The following is a 17,721-nucleotide window of genomic DNA, read 5'->3' as shown; positions in this document are numbered from 1 at the left end:
GACGGAAAACACAGATAAATCAGTGAAAATGTCGCGTGCCTGGCGAAAATTTAGATCAACTCACTATACACACATTATCATGTGAAACACACTAAACATCTCGAAAAACCCAAGACAAAGGCTGCCAAAGAAATATGTGAGCACGTCTTTGAAGAATCTGCCGAGTGAAAAATCTGCAATTTATAGCCAACTTATGGGCGACAAAAGGTAAAGAATGCACAACTGCCATGGAAAATATGCACACTACGCATATTCTAATCAAATAGATACTTTGAATAATTATTCAAGCGTTTGTACTCAGCTGTTCGCCTTTTTGAATTTAATGACTTGTAAAATTAAAAAATGAAACGCGAAATGGTTCAAATTAACGATAAAATATAGTGTCGAGTGCAGGCGTTTAATAAAAAGAAATTCCTTTCGAATAGAATGTATTAAAAAGTGGCCGCCAAGACAACTTGATTCACTCCCAAGCACCGATCCCCCCGTCAAGAAAAAAAATGAAAATATGATTATTTATGTTTGAACATTTGCTGCTGTCCGTCGTCCAACGCAACTCTTCTCCTCCCCTGCCCACGATCACCTGCCAGCGCCGCCCATTGAAGCATGAGATACGACTGCGACAGAGGATGGGAATCGGAATAGGAATCGGAATGGGAATCGGAATGGGACTGAGGATTGGAGGCTGAGGATGAGGTTGAGGAGGTGACCACGACGACTCGCACATTTTTCGCATCTAATGGACGCTGGCAATACAAATGAAAGATTTAATGACTCTCGGACCGCAACGGGCAGGCCAACGATATTTTCGATATTTCGGCGAGAGTTTGCCATTTGCGCATAGCGAATAACACTTGTATACAGGCCAGCAGGCCACCAACACTCCCAATCGCAGTGTACAGACTTTTAGAGGTTTCTTAAGATCCAACTATGAACTCGAATTGGAACCTCACAAGAAGGAAACTCATTTAGCGTTATAAAATAATGTTACGAGACTTGGTAGAGATTTTCCATTATTATTAACACAATTTTTAATTGAAATCATACTCAAAATGAACTCAATATTTTCGATACTTTGTTTTGTATACGCTTAGTCCAAGCTTCAATTGAAACTGTATTATACTAATATATATTTCAACAGCATTTTCAGTGATTGGGTTTGATTATTATGATATCAGTAAAACAAACATACATATTTTTTGAATCATAAAAAACGGGTAATAAAGCAGTTGATATCTGCTTACACCCAAGATGAGGGGAACCAAATTTGGCAACTGCAAACTCTCGATGATCAGTGTAAGCCATCGCCATCACGGTGCCCCTTCTACGCAACCATTGAGAAATTGCATGTGGAGGAGCCAAACGAATTTTACGCTTTGTTGCATATTCTGATAATAAATCATAGAAAATAATTTGCAGACAAATGCCTACGGGGCCTTGGGGGCCCGGGGAGGACGACATCCATCCGGGGGACTTTTGGGCAATAATTCATATTCTTTGCTCAGCCCGCAAGTGCTTTCTGTGTGGGCCCGCCTGGCGCTTGGCCGCGCTTCGAATTGAATTGAAAATATGAATATGAATGTGAATGCGAATTTGAATAAAACTTTGGTGTCAGTTTTGTCATTAACACAAATGAAAAATTCTTGGGGATCTAGTCAGGATTTGGCGGTGGCTGCATGTGTCATCATGGACGTCATTTCTTTTGGCAAAGCGTCAAGAATCACAGCGGCTTTGAGCTCCAGGAATGTACGTTACATCTTACTAGCGGCATTTACCTTGATGTGTTACAATTGAAAACGACGATTTGAAATTCAATGGCATAAAATCTGAACCATTTAGTCCTTGGTTCTCCGGTATGATCGTCTCATTGAAGTACACGTGCGTCCGTTCCGGGTGATCGCGCTCGGATACGGTCACCTTATAGTACTGCGGCCGGAAGAAGTACGAGTGATCGGCCCAGGTGGCAGGCGGCGTGGGCGCTTTCTCTGACAGCCAACTGAAGTGCATTTTCCCGTAATTCGGATTGGGTTGGACAAGTGTGTTTCAATTTAATCGGCAAGCGCACGCGATTGGTTTTGCAAAAAAAGACACTTAAAATTTATAACAATTTAATTTAACAACGAAACAAAAACATTCTGTTCGACTGTTGGCAGAGCAAACAGCAAGGATATGCCGGAGAATTTCAAACGAATGGAAATTTTCGCATCGGATTCGTTACATATCCTTGCTGGCCAAGAGTTGGGAGACTGAGATATTCGAATTGGATTGGAAAATTATTGATTTGGACACTCACACTTGGGCAATCGACTAGAAGGGTTATATAATAGTATTTACAAGCGAATTGTGAATTGTGAACGATCGTGGGGCTCTGTGAGCGAATGTCCTGCACTGCTAAAGAGAGTCCTGGCAATCGATTGTTAAGCGTGCACTTGAGTTCGATTCGATTTATTAATGTGTCATTTGACTGCGAACGGATTGTGTTTTCTTTTGGTGCTTCAATGGCCAGCGACGGTTTGTAGGTCCACGCGTCTCCACGTCCCGATTTCAAGTGAACATCGACAGTTCCAAATCGAAATTAAGGCCAAAATATGAAAGCACATCGGTTCCTACCACCGAGATGCGTCTGCTGCCGTGGCCCAAAAGCAGCGCAGCCGCAGCGCAGCAACCCACACACATACCAATATTTTGGGGGATTTTCGAAAATATGGCCGACTGCTATAAGGCAGGAGAGATCGGACCAATGAACGACATATGAAAGATAAAAAGATAGAAAATTGGAATTGGAATATTTGCTATGCGCCCGAATCTATGTGGCGTGTATATATGTATGTATATTTTATATACAAGTATTAGCATAAGTTTCTGCTCTTGGATCGATCATGGTGTGGGTTTAACAGTTGCCACTTCGAACGATTCGAAATCGAAAGGTGCAAAAATCAGGGGGACTTTGGGTCAAAAGCATAGGTATACCCTATGGTTATAACCTATAGATTTTTCGATGTGAGAGTGCATGGAAGATCGCTGGCGAAATGAAATTTATTACTTATTGCAGCTCAGACGACATAGAATTTATTAATATTTTACCATTAAATCGGCGGGAAACGTTTAAAAATAAAGCGAACAAACATATAGACAGATCTATATTTTATTTTATTGGCGTGAAAGCGGCGATCTGGCCATAAAACCCATAGAATACAAATATAGTCTTGTTGGTATGCCGAAAATGTGTTAATCATTTCGATTCTATATCCGTATTATGTCGTATTAATCGTTAAAGTGGAAAACATTCCATTCGATGAGCCGCACGCGTTTATCCAATACTTATGTAATGGCTTTTGGCAATGGGAAATCGATTTGAAATTGCAAATGGCCAGCTAGCTGGGACACTGAAGCAATTGCCCAAAATCAATCAAATTTCTGTTGATCTTTCAGATGACTACTTGGCAGCGATTATTGACTAATCAAAATCTACATACGCTCGCGAGAATAGGTGTGTGTTTTATTATTAGGCTTGGCGAAATACCAGAAGGCGATACAAAGTTCCAGTTTATAAAAACTGTCGATTTCGAATCAACCTGGTCGTTAGCTGTTAATTAAAAATACTGTTGCCCCTTTCATTTGACGGGCAATGAAAAATCAATGCAACAAATGCGCAACAAATCTATGTCATTTGGCCAAAACGAATCATTTACAATAAACCATCTTCAAAGCAAATGGAGCGCGGCACAGAAAGCTAAAACCCACAACGAGGCGTGGTCCAGATTCGCATGGTGCAGGAAAAGAACCACCACCAAATGAAACGTGGCGCGGCTTGTGATCTTAATGATGACCGAGGATGATGATGAGGAGCCAGTGCCCCCCAGTTGCTCATCCTAGCCCAGCCGAACCCAGTCCAACCCAAACCAGCCCAGCCTAGCGACAAAAATGCTTGAATGCTTGAAAATTGCATGGAAGCGTGAAAAATCGACCAAATATTTGCACGGAGAGGAAAGTGCAAAGTGATGTTCATTGATTTGCATGCAGAGGGTGGAAACCTCATTAATCATGTTGAAAATGTTCATTAAATTGCGGTGCAGCGATTTGCAACTCGTAAATCGCTCGTTGGTACAAAAATGGCCAAATAAATTTAGGTAATTAAGAGACTTATACACACAAGTTGAATACCCAATTACTTTCCCACGAGTCACAAGTGGCCAAGTCAATGAACGTGTCGGAATGGAAAACAAAAGAAAATCCCCTCTGAAAAGTGAGATGAAAAATTGCCAAGAAATGCAGCCAAAATACTACAGACCTCCCAGAACTCAGAGCAGGGGTATACGAGTATTGTCTAATTAAGTTGTCGCCTGTCAGCGTTTAGCCTGATAAGCCGTCACTCGCCCGTCCACTTTCCCCCATCCAAAAGTTGGGTGCGATGCCACTTGTCCATGGTGTCCCATCCAAATGCGCCGCATCGCAAATATATAGTTGGTATTTATATTTCTGTATACGTTTCAGAGATTTACGACACACGAATATTTTTGCCTGACAATAGCACATATCTGATATTCATACGAATTTTCCTTGGTTGCGCTAGATTCTGGCAAAAATGAGATACATGTTGCCCGCCCAAATGGCGCATAAACGCTTTTTAGATTAAATAAACTACTATACATTGTGCTTTAATTAAGTGCACGGCTAGGTGTCTCTTCTGAGGCCTTAGATTATCATTTGAATATTATTTTAAATATATATTCAGTTTTCTTCTGGGTTGCACATACCTGTAACGTTGCCGCCTGTTGTGGGTAGTGGTAATTTCTCAAATGCTACACTGCGATACGTGATCTCAGATTTTCCGTTGACAAGCTCGCTCTGAAAATGTTAGTTATGTGCCATTGTATTTATTGATCATAGCTTAATAAAAAACAAATGTGATAAAGCTAAATACAGATCGTCGGACGATGCAGTAAATTGATTTAGTCTACATAAGCTATTTAATTTTATATTCATTTACATTTAAGTTGTTTAAGCAAACGTAGAACTCTACTGTATGTGATTGAGTTTGATTCGAAAAGTAATTCATTAAAATGCATATATTATATATTCCGAGACTTTTAATATACCTATTAGGTTTTTAAAATCTGGATTGACGACTTACCTGCGTAGATTGCTGAACCACTTTGGTCGTGTGCTCCTCGATATATTCACTATGCGAGTATTGCTCGATACTTTCGACAGCCTGAGGTCAATGAAAAAAAAATTGAATATTAAGATTGCCGAGTCTTGTTTCGATGGAAAAATCGAAATATCTAAAACAAACACACACTCAAGCCAGCAGCCAATAGATCATTAGCATGGCAGTCTGGAGAATGAGAACAATGTCCGAAATGGGTTACTTCGGGTCCATATACTTTGCACTTGTGAATATTGAAGAACTACCACATATAGAGGAGATCTGCTTATTATTAAAACTGGACACTGAGTGATATGGGGAAACTTGAAAGTGTGAAACTATGGGAGCAATACACAAATGAAATTATTGGAGAGGAAGTGAAATTGATTGACGCGGGCACGATTGTGCAAAAGAATTTCCACAATTGCAGCTATTACATAAGCAAATAATTATATTTATATACGTCGTATACGAGTATATCGAAATCATTTCGTATCCGTGGCCAAATCGAAAAAGTCAAAGATACAAATCGCTATAAAATATTTGAGCTATTAATAAGAAGTACGCCAATGCACGGCCAATCAATAGACCAGCAAGGAAAATCGAATTGCCAGTGGGCGACAGTTTGCGGCTCCTCCGCTACATTTGTATATGAATCTGAATCTTAATCAGAATCCATATATCCTACTATATGGACATAGAGTAGTGTATAGTATATGTAGTCCATTGACGGGAATCCATCTCTGCCATCAAATCGTTGGGAGATGGGGAATGTGGCGCACTGAGTTTTCCACTTCCAGTTACCGATGCGACACGATCACGACAACGACCAGTACAGGACAATCTATGACTAAGACTAGACTAGATCGGCTAGCTAGCTGCTGCCACTAGTGTCGGGCCTCCGGTCTTCTTCTAGCCACACTTTATGGCGCTTCCACTGGCGTTGGCAGCAGAAATCAGCACAACACACTTTGCGCCATTTTCATTATACATAATTTTATTTTCCTATTTTAATTACTTGCGATTTTTGCTAGCCAGCGCTCGCTGGCTATACAAAATCATCTTCATATGCATATATGCAGTCGTGGTGCCAGGCGGCGTATACTTGATTTTGTTGCAACCTGCCGAAAGCATCAACGGCAGACCATTGCAACTATCACAGAAACAGCGGGTAGAACATGCTGATTCAGCGTGGGATGTCATCATCGCCCCTCTTCCCGAGATCATTTGAATGCTTTTATAGACTGCAGTGGCGTAGATGAAGAGGCATTGCACAGTCTAAATATAAGCCCCACGGAACACCCTGTACCAACAAAGATGTTTTAGATGTTTTGGAATTGTTTTTCTCTCCAAGTTTGCTACTTCTGCTACTTTGGAATGATTTCTGAGTTTTTTTAATACGGCAGACAAACTAACAGCTAGAAAACAAAATTCTACCATAGACCTAGAACTAAATTTCTTCATTTTGATATTTATAAATCATTTCTAGATTAATAAAAACACAAAACCATGTCGCCACAATTTACACTAAATTTCTTCTCGGTAGGAAAACATGTGTACTTTTAATTGCATTCTAGCAAACACGTCCTTATTTAATAGCAAATGTGGTTTCGAACGACCAAAACAAACAATAATGTTCTTTTGTGTGCGGCAAAGCACGCAGAAATGTGAACAGTTTCAATAAAGAAGTTGCATTTGTCGGATATAGATGTCAACAAAGTTGCCCTTTACAAATTGATCAATGTGGGAAAAAAATTATTTTGCAGCCAGCTAATTGTGCAAATCTGTTAAACATAAATTCTGCGCGAAAACAACAGACAACTCAATTAATCTTGGGTTCACGACTCGACCAACATTATTTCATTTTGGGCACCATGCCCGAAATTGCCGACCATTTCAATCCCAATGAAAGGCGCATTGTTCTTGTGGATGTCAGGTCCCATGATTTTGGCCCAGTATTTATGACACTTCATTTTTTAGGTTGTCAACGCAGATGGCGCGTGAATGGTTTCAGAATTTTACTTACAGAACAAACCACTTCTGGCTGAAAGAAAAATTGAGGCAAGTGCAAAGTATAGGCTCTACGTTGGTTAGGAATATTGTTGTTAAATTAGCAATTATTCAGTGATTAATTAACATTTTGTGGTAAATTTGTGCTCAAGCGTCAAGTTGAAGTACGTGGTTTTCAAGACGTTGTCGTTTTGTTTTTCGCTGTGTTAAGTGCGTTCGGATCAGTCTTTAATGAAATACAGAAACACACAAACAACTTACATAGACTATGGCTGGCTAGCTTACAAACAAAGAAGCATTAAGAATAATTGTTCATTAAATGCATAATGTAAAACAAAGCGCATTGGCAGTGAGGCATAGCAGAAATAATTTTGGGAACGAAACAATTTTCATGCAATTAATTCAAATTTTTTTTGCCTTAAAGATTTTTGAGCGTTTTTGGTTTGCAAACCAAAAGTTGTTTCTTTTGTTTAATTTTTCTTTTTTATTATTTTGGAAGTCATGTTTTACAATGTTGCACTTAAATCGTATTCTGTTGTTTCTTTTTCTGATCACTCCTTATTCTTATGTGAAATTTGTTTGTGTGTTTTTCGGGGAAGCCCAATGAAAAATTTACACAACAATTTTAAGACGATTTGAGGAGTCGCACGAAACACAAAACAATGACAATGGACTTGACTAGAATATAATTATTAAGAGGCGGGTGAGGCTGAGCTCTAAACCGCTTCCACCTGGCTTAAATGACTAGAAAAACGTTAAAGTATATATGTATAAGAATTAAAATAATTGCTAATTTCCAACAAATCCCATTTGTGACTAGACTAGATTTGGCTGTGTCTGTTTTGGTTTGATTAAATCAAGAGTTTCGAAAGAAAATGTAGTTCAGGCTACCTTGATGGCGAAGCTGCCGTTCGGGATGTCCTTGCCACCAAACTTTACGTTGATGTCATAGTCTCCGGGATCGTTAAGGGCGTACAGAATGTCGAAGAAACCATCCTTTTCGATCACATCAATGTCGACAATTTCGCTAGAGTCATTGGATTTACGTTAGGCAAAAGAACATAGAACACCAAAACCAAATGCAATCCCTACCTGCCCGCCTTGTTGGTGATCTTGCAGGTCACCGCTCCATCTCCGGCCTCACGGGCATCCACTTTCAGGTGCGATTGACTGCCCGAGGACTGAATCTTGGGCGCCTGCTCCACCAGTTTGCACTTCTTGGCTTCGCCGGTGGGGAATGCTTCGAGTTTGAAGGGCGAGCCCTCGATCTCCTTGTCGCCGTACTTGATGCTGCACTGGTAAGTGCCGCACTCATCGGGCACAAAGGACACCACGTACGTGCCAGTGGACACCTCCTCCAGGCGCGGCTGCATGGCCTTGCCCTTGGGGTTCTTAATGGCTACATTGATATCAGCCTGGCCAGCCTGTTTTGTATCGATTTCAAACTCCGCGGGAAGGGAAGCAGGCGTTTTCTTCTTTTCATTGACACCCTTTACCTTTACTTTGGTGGGCTCTGATTTGGGGAAAACGGTCATCACAAATGGACTGAAGGGAAAAAAATCAATCATATAGATTTACTGTTTAGATATATACAAATTTTAAATAGAATCTACTTGGACTTTAGAATGCATTAGTCTACAAAACACTCATTAAAACAGTTGCTTAATTAGTCACTCACCTGCATGGCACTTCAACCTCAGAGAACTTCACCTGGCAGGTGAGCACGGAGCCAGCCTTGGGCGGCACATAGTGCACCGCGTAAATGCAATTGCCCTTGTCTTCCACGCGTAGATTGTCCACGGGAATACCCTCGGAGTTGGTCAGCTTAACGGCAATGCGGCCAGGACCAGCCTCGCCCACATCCACGTTGAAGAACGTGGGCACGCTCTCGCGCACCTGGCCGTGCTCGATGCCCGGACCGTACACCTTCACCTTGCTGGGATCCACCGTCTCCTCGACGAGAACGCGGAACGGAGAGCCGGGTATGTGCTTGTCCGCAAACCGAATGGTAATGTCATACTCTCCTGGATCAGTGGCCAAATAGTCTACATCGCAGCTACCATCGCGGTTGTCCGTGCACGTCATTTTCGCCTCCGAGGGACCCTCGATGGCAAGCGAAAGGCCACCATTTCCTGCACCCTTGGTCTCCACGGTGAATTTGTTTTTCTGGTTGGTCAGTCCTTTTTCGAGGCCTGGTCCATAGGCCTTGCAGCGAGCGGGATCGCAGCCGCTCTTCACATTCACAACAAACGGAGATCCTGGCACCGGGATGTTGTCGTACATCAGCTCAATGGTGTGGCGGCCAGCCTCGAAGGGAGTGTACATGATGCGGAAGATGTCGTCGGTTGGACCTTGCACAATCTTGCTCGGCAACACATGGCCCATTGGGTCGAAGATCGCACAGGACAGCTTTCCTGAGTCAATGTTGCTGCCCACCTTGCTCATATCAACCATGAAGTCCGTGGCCGCATTCATGATCACACCTAAGGAATAGCGAAAATTAGAAAGATCCAATAGGTTGCATAATTGTGTATACACTAAGGCATAACATCAACAATAATAATATGCAGTTAGTTATGATGGAGCAAGGTACAAATATCTATACCTTTACGTAAAGAAAAAGAAGAGGTACATTTACTAATTGATAAAGGTGCATTCTTAAATTTTTCTTCTGGGTAAAATCCCTCATTTGAGAAGTAACAGTACATCTTTTGTTCCTTAAGCACTCTCCCCATCATTTTAGATTAGTGGTTTTCGGTTTAGTTCAAATCAAACAAACACAAGGGACAGCCCAACAACAAAAAGGCGTGGCGAGGCGATTGCAACAGGCAACCTTGGTCAGGTTGTGAGTAGAGCGCAGAGGATTAGAGATGTTCTGCAGCGGGAACACTCGGAATTGGCAATTGGCAACTGGTAACTGGTAACAGGAACTCCTCATAGCCTACCATGCGGCTGGATGCCGATGCCGCTGACGCGGGTATTCTTCAGATTTGGTACCGGAACTATTAGTGGCTGGAAGGGCGAGCCGGTTATGTGCCGCTCGTTGAACGTTATGTTGACGGTATAATCGCCCGCCTCAGTCGGTAAATAGGCGACGTTGCAAGTGCCATCTCCATTATCGCGGCAATTGATGGCCGCCTCGCAGGGTCCTTCCACCGTCACTCCCAATCCGCCCTGTCCGGCGCCACGCGTATCTATCATAAACTCCGCCGGCTGGCCCACAATGCCGCGTTCCAGGCCAGGCCCAAAGGCTTGCACCTTATTGGAATCGCTGCCAGTGAGGCACTGCAGTCGGAAGGGACGTGGAGTGATCGGCGTGCCGCCAAAGCAGATGCTTAAGAGGTACTCGCCCAGTTGGGTTGGCGTAAAGTTAACCAGAAATCCCTCTGCGGTCGGTATGATGTGGGCCTTTATGCGATTGCCCGATGGACTGGTGATGGTCACCGCCAAGTCCGCTTTCGGCAGGCCATGTGTAATAATCCGAAACTGCTGCAAACTGTTCAAGGGCGCGGCTTTTGTTTTGGGCGAATGAAATTATGATATGGACTTAGACCATGACGCACTCCAAATGGACACTTTTGTATAAAGTATTTGAGTCCTATCCTACGAGTACTTACTTGGCTCAAGCCCGTCCACCTTGATCTTGGATACATCGACCGTTTGTTCCACGACGACCTTCTGTCCCAGGGGAACTCTTTGGCCACCATACGTCATTGTGGTGGTGTAGGCACCCTTGGATGGCGGGATCACTTCCACCGAGTAGGTGTTGTCCTCGTTATCGATGATGCGACACGGCACCTCGATCTTGGTTTCCTCGTGAATGATCTTTACCTTCAGCTCGGCGTCGCCAGCCTCACGGGCATCCACATTGAAGTGTGTGGCCGCGTTGGGGCGCACTCCAGGTTGCAACCAGGGTCCAAAGGCCTGCACCTTGGCTGCGTCAACAGGAACTCCGACGTACACACGATGGGGAGAATTGGGCGTAGAAACTCCGCCATAATTAACTAAAATTATTACATTAAACTAACTACTCAATAACCGCTACTACTAAACCGCTTCTTACCTTCGACGGTGTGCGGAACTCCAGATGTAGGCGTATACGTGACCTTCTTGGTGCCATCTGGGTTGTTCTTCAGCTCCACGGGCAACTTGGTGCCGTACACATCCTGAACGACAACATCCAGCGGAGCATTGCCTGCCTTGCTGGGGTCCACAGTAAAGCTGGTCGGCTGGTTGATGGTCACGCCATTCTTCTCCAGTCCAGGACCACTAGCTTTGACCAGTTCGGGATGGAAATCGGTGCGGGGGAGGATCTGAGCGATAAACGGCGACTTGGGAATGTCCTCATTGTCGCACAGAATATGCACGGCGTACTCTCCCACTGCGGTGGGGTGATACTTGACCAGGGCAGAGCCATCGCCGTTGTCGTGGCACTCGATCTCGGCCTGCGAGGGACCGGCCACGGTGAACCCGAGGGCGCCGGTCTCGCCATTGGTCTCCACTACAAAGGCGGCCGGGTAGCCGATAACGCCGCTGCTCAGTCCGGGCCCGTAGGCCACAATGGAGGACTCCTTCTTGGGACCTACCTTCACCTCAAACGGCGACTTGGCAACTTCTTGGCCAGCAAAGGTCACCATGATGACGTAACGGCCTTCCTTGGTGGGATAGTAGTGACACTCGTAGGTATTGCCATCCACCTTCGACTGCATGACGTTCTGGTTCATGCCTCCAGGACCAATGACGCGCACCTCTGGCTCACCCTCGCCGGCTCCCTCGGTATAGATCTTGAAGTCGGCATCGTCGCCGACGCGAACGCCAGTTGCCTGGAGACCACGACCGGAAGCGCGAACTTTACGCGCATCAGACAATGGAGCTACCTTCACCGGGAAGGGACTGTTGGGGATCGGTGTTCCAGCATAGAAGACATTCACCGAATGCAATCCCTGCAGAGCGGTCACGTACTCGCAGCGCCAAGTATCGTTTTCCAGTTGTCGCACTTTGGCGGCCACAGAGGTTTTGTGGTTAGCCGGATCGATGATAATCACTTCAGGCACTCCGCGACCCGCATCCTTGGCCAGAATGTCGAAAAAGGTGGGCTTCTTGATGGTGACACCGTTGGGCTGTATTCCGGGACCCGTAACCTTCACCTTAGAGGCGTCTCCAGCATGTCCTTCCACCTTCACGGGGAACGGCGACTTGGGGATGTCGCGACCGGAGAACTTAACGGCCACCTTGTGAGAACCCTCGGCTTTGGGTATGTACGAAACTGTGTACGTAAGGTTCTTGTCATTGTTAAAGCGCACATCAGCCTTCTCGATCTCGCCGTTGGGTCCCTGGATGTCAACATCCACGGAACCTGCACATTAAAAATATTGTTAGAAAGGGGTTGATCAATGGCGAATGTGAAAGCTCACCTTTGCCCGCAGAGAAGGTTTCAACGGTGAAGTTGGCCGGGGCTCCAACCACAGGACCAATAGGCTCAATACCAGGACCATAGGCACGCACTCTGTGGAATGAGAAAAAGTTTGGTCACTATATATATAATAATTGCGTGAAGAGCTCTACATAGCCAATTATGATACACTGGACCATGGAATAGCGCGTAAAGGCTTTTGCTGCATATATTAAACGCCATTGGGTATGCGCAAATAATCTTGTTAAAAGGAACAACACTAGCAAACACAGTTGAATAATTATTTTGAAAACATTCTTTTCAGTGGCGCCACTGCGTTCTATAAGCGGCATGTTACAGAACTAAATTCAAAATTGCTTTTTTGAAGTCTACTTTTTGGATGTTGTTACAAACAATCAAAATTATGTTTTTGAAGCCATAAAGTTTTTTAAATTACTATATTCTGGCTCACCTAGATATTGTATTATTTTATTATTTTTATGTTAATACACTAATATATAAATAATTTAATTATTTACAGATATCCAAAACTATTTACAGAACACAAAACTGTAATTAAGCCAATACAAGTTTGAAAAATGCTTGTATTTCAAATCTAATACACCGGCTTGTAATCAAAAATCATGGTAGCTTAACAAAGCAATAAATTAAATCAGCGTCGGCCAAGATGAATGCGTTTAGTGAGCGCTAATTGCAGAGAGCAAAAAAAGCCGGCAGCCAGAACAGGAAAAATACAAACAGGAAAGCAGCGGCGTTGAAGTATCCATTAGATACGGATCGCTCTGGGCTAGCGCGAGAAGCGGAGAGCAACAGCAACAGAACAAAAGTAACCGAAACTGGTGGAACATTTAAATCACAAATACCACAAGAAGTCAATAAATTAAAAACCGACAATCAAGCGGATAACAACGTTGGTCAAAAAGAAGTGGCAAAACATATCAGAACGGAAAAGAAAAGAATGAACTGAACGAGAGCAGAGAAGACATGCCGAAGAAACTTACCGCGGCGGCGGAATGCTGAGTTTTGCATTTTGAGGCGTTTAATAAATATATATATATGGGTAGGTAGTTTATATACATATTATGTATACGGTGCGGATAGGGAAAACAAGAACAATATCCATACATTAAAATGTTGCTCAATAATACACGGAGAAAAAAGATATAAAAAGATAAAGAGAAAGAAGAAAGATAGATAGAGTCGAGAACAGATCCAGATAAATGCATTGGCCTTAAGAACAGACGGAGATAGAGTACAAATTGAATTTGGAATAGAGTTCGGAATAAGTATAAGGCTGGACTTATAGATCAAACAAGGAAGTTCAACTTTTCTAGCTCAAACTGTAACTTGACACATTTTGGATACACAGAACAACTTTTGTTTCTTTATCGTTTCTTTAAAATCTTTAGAAAAGCTCGAAACAACTCTGAAATAAATTCGTTTAAATAAATAATGTCCAACGTTTAGTTTGAAATATGTCAGAGCTAGAAAAGTACCGATTTAAAAAGCATTCGCACACACCTGTTGGGATTCGTCTTGGGCCTCAAGGGAGCTCCAGTCTTGAGCTTGGAGTTCGGGTACTGAGACAGATAGGTCATCATAGACTGCTCGTCCACGTTGGGGTTGACCAGCTCCTCGGGCTTGATCAGCTGGCGCACGTTGAGCCAGTCATCGGCCAGGCCCATGGCCTCGGAGGCGTTCTGCACGGCATCCTTGGGATCCCACAGCTCCCAGTCGGGACAGAGACCCGGAGCACAGGCGTCAACAAGGGCGCCCACCGCCTTGCCCGTGGTCCAGTCGTTGGTGAAGTTGTTGATGGGCAAGTCGGGTATCTTGGCGTGTATCCAGTTCAGCAGGCTGCCATCGGAAGAGTGATTTAGTACTGGGCAATAAACCAAGTGGGTAGGCGTCACTTACCGCTGCTTGGGAGTGTGGCCCGAGCCGTTGAGCTGCTTGTCGTCCTCGCCATCCCACATCGGCATCGATATCGAGTAGTGCAGAATCAGTGTCCATATCAGACCGAGTATCAGTTTCAGCTTACAGTCCACAATGTCCGACGAGTCTGTGGAACGGGGCAAGAACAGAGATTGGATTACTTTGTGTGTCGGGCGAAAAATCCAGAACGGGCACCGGTACCAGTCGCATGTACCTAATGTATCTATTAATTGTCCCGACAACTTGTGGCAGCCACTGCAACGACTAAAGCGACTGCAACGAATGCATGCCTCATCTGTCACTGGCAACAATTTGATGGGGCTGCTGCAAACCTGTTGCCATTCGACAAGTTGCCAATTATGGTCAGAGATGTCCGCTAACTGTTACAACTACTTTGCCTCCTGGTCAAGTTCAGGGCTGATTATACACGCAATCAACTGGTCTTGCCGGTTTGCTTAAACATCGCCGTCGCGCCGACTTTAAACTTGGCCAACAAAGCCTGCGCTTCGAACGGCTCTTCTTTTGAAATGCAAAACTCAAAACTCAGAGATAGTCGGAGTTTATTGAACCTTCGATAATGGGATCTTTTAATAGCGTAACACCGCAAGGTGAAAGGCGTGGGGATCGTTCTGATTACCTATCACCGATTAGTCAACACCTGGGCCCTCGGCAAATGCATTTGGCACGCACTGAACCATGACGCGAATGGAATTCCTCCCCCTTATCGTGGGGAAAGTTGCCACAGTGAAAACTCGGTGGCCAGCAGTGGTAACCGAATATGCCAAGTGACGACGGACTACTGCGTCGTTGACTGACGTACTAGATGTTCTACATTTCTTTGTTTTCACCCGCTGGGGCTTTCTTGTAGTCCCCGGATCGTTTGGCGCTTTTCGGCCTGCCCAACGAGCCGTTAAACGATTGCTGATAGAGCCAGCTCGCTTACCGCTTACTGCCCAACACCCGCAACAGCAATAACCACTTTTTGCTAAAAATTTGCAATTTGGCTTTGTTTACTTGAGTAGCCGGCCACTTGAGGCCAGTGGACAGGGAAACCGGCTGGATGGGTTGGCAAGCAAAATGGTCAAATGACTTTGCTTTGTTGGCCGCTCGGCTGCTCGGCCTCTCCAAAAAGCCATCAAATTGCCGGGCCATCTCTGCGTTTGGCCATTTAAAATACTTTTACGGTCGAGTGAAGCCTTGACAAATGAATTAGCTGCCAATCTGTAAGCCCAGCCCGATGACATATTTATGAAAAATACATCGAAGACACAGGCGCAACAACTCCATTTGCGAGGCGAAAGAAAGCAGCAATTAAAACGGCATGGAAAAACTAAATAGCCAGAAATGATTTGGCTAATTAGGCAGCAGTCGGCGTGCCGTTTGGCGAGCCTCGGTAACTGTCTTGGCCAAAACTCCACTTCGACTAGATGTCTTTGTGGAGCTCAAACTGGTTGCTTGTCAACTTCAAGAGCCAAAAGTTTGTTTTTGGCACGGCAGCGCGAACAAGAAAATGTGGTGTAAATTATAAAGAAATATGCTAATGCCTGGAGAGGAGAACGAGATGCCATAACTGTGATAGGAATATGCAATGCATATAAACCAGGCAAACTCCAGTCGATGGAATTTCATATCCATACATATGCATAAGTGTGAAGATCGCGGAGAACGAGAATAGAAATTCTACGAAGAGTATTCACTCGAAAGGGGAAATGTAATCCATCTTTGAAAAAGAAAATAGCTCTTGGGATTCTGAATGGGTGCATGATCTAACTAATATGGTTAAGGCTTACACGAAGCAGGCATTCTTGGATTCCGTTAAAGGAAACTAATTTTGCATTTTTAAACCCATTTAGAGTAGCAGTAACAATAATTTTAGGATACTTTATGATTTAGGGGTTATTTTGGAAAAGGTATTTGTTTGTGAGATATAGTAGACAATACAAAATAGTTATTTTAAGTATTGAAAGAAAACCCACTCAAGAATCGTTCTTATCAGATTTAAAGGTGGGCAACCAGTCAGGAAGGCAGAAATTCGATTATTTTGTTGGGATCTGTGTTTATCTGAGAAGAAACTTCCAGAATAAAACAATTCGATTTAAACTTCTGTATTAAGGTGTTACTCTTCAAGTGTAACTAAGTATGATCAAAGGTTGTCCTACTCGACTCAAATAATAATCCAATATAATAAGTTCACTGATACATATTCCTCCAACTTAATCTTATCTGACAAGAGAATTTGTCGCAAAACATTATATGATGAAGTTATTTTTCTTTGTTTATAAATTTCTGGTTAATATTAGGGAGTCTTGTGAGTCTCACTCAATTTTTATTTGAGCCTGTTGTTCCGCAAAATGAAAGATAAACCTTGAGTAAAGAATCTGGATAATTAGCCTCGAAACAACAAAGATAGCCCTAAGATAACTTTATCTATTGATAGTGTACATGGTGTTGCTGTAGATCTTCTTCCCTTCCCATTTAACAAGCCGAACAGAAGATTTTGATTTAATTATAGGAGTAAAGAGTGGAAATTTCTGCGATCTCCCGTTTACAATCCATCATAATTTCGCTGTCATTGACCACAGCAATCGGATATGTCCACCCCAAAACCAGAGGCAGAATCTGGAACCCAGACCTGCTGCTTCAGAAGCCTCCATTCGTTTGGCCATGTCGAATGATGACTTGACATGATTTATGTGCAACGATTCTCGCCTCGATGCGGCCACAGAGTTATTATGATGTTAAGTGCAACGGCAGAGAAGTATTTAACATTCAGATAACAAGAATGCTGAGGCTGCGGCTCCGATTCCGATTTCGATGCCGAGGCCACCATTCCCGGGTAACCGGCACGCGCATACCAGAGACCCGAGTTGGAGTCGGAAAAGCGGCAGCGCTACAATGGAGCGTCTGGAAAGATTTTCCGAACGGAACGGAACGAAACGGAAAAACCAGTTTCCGTTCGGTCTGAGGCTAATCATCCAGACGCCTAACTGTTGCTCGGCTAATTAAATTAGAGCCAGGGCAGGGCTAAGCCGCAAAGAATCGTTGACATCGCGTGGAAAGTGGGAGCCTGTCTGGCCCGGAGTTTTTAAGCGGCTCAGAGCTCCATTTTGGGCGCACTTTTGATGTGGGTTGTCCCACATTCGGGTGGCTTCGAAAGCGCCAAATGTTTTCCTCAATTTTCACTTGTTTGAAGGTAATTGAGCCGGGTCTCACCAGC

At 43.8% G+C, this 17,721-nt stretch overlaps 1 protein-coding gene across 8 annotated transcripts in view; it reads right to left on the bottom strand.

Moving 5' to 3' along the window:
• Positions 1-17,721, bottom strand: part of LOC6536658 (filamin-A) — a 33,866-nt gene that overhangs the window by 4,779 nt on the left and 11,366 nt on the right. For 2 of the 8 annotated variants that reach the window (XM_002097194.4, XM_039376628.2), the window contains 12 exons: positions 14,487-14,631; positions 14,091-14,426; positions 13,571-13,585; positions 12,571-12,662; positions 11,220-12,512; positions 10,774-11,160; positions 10,102-10,668; positions 8,835-9,639; positions 8,249-8,701; positions 8,048-8,183; positions 5,132-5,212; positions 4,755-4,845 (listed from right to left, as the gene is read on the bottom strand). In XM_002097194.4, coding sequence (XP_002097230.3) covers positions 4,755-4,845; positions 5,132-5,212; positions 8,048-8,183; positions 8,249-8,701; positions 8,835-9,639; positions 10,102-10,668; positions 10,774-11,160; positions 11,220-12,512; positions 12,571-12,662; positions 13,571-13,585; positions 14,091-14,426; positions 14,487-14,631 — 4,401 coding nt within the window. Of the gene's footprint in view, positions 1-1,772; positions 2,067-4,754; positions 4,846-5,131; positions 5,213-8,047; positions 8,184-8,248; positions 8,702-8,834; positions 9,640-10,101; positions 10,669-10,773; positions 11,161-11,219; positions 12,513-12,570; positions 12,663-13,570; positions 13,586-14,090; positions 14,427-14,486; positions 14,632-17,721 lie in introns of those variants that run through there. The other 6 variants (XM_039376627.2, XM_015192386.3, XM_039376629.2 and 3 more) reach the window with 4 other exon arrangements.

The sequence above is a fragment of the Drosophila yakuba genome, chromosome 3R, assembly GCF_016746365.2.
Source record: "Drosophila yakuba strain Tai18E2 chromosome 3R, Prin_Dyak_Tai18E2_2.1, whole genome shotgun sequence".
Lineage (NCBI taxonomy): Eukaryota > Metazoa > Arthropoda > Insecta > Diptera > Drosophilidae > Drosophila > Drosophila yakuba.
Note: the sequence above shows the minus strand (reverse complement) of the source record. Positions and strands in the feature narration are given on the sequence as shown.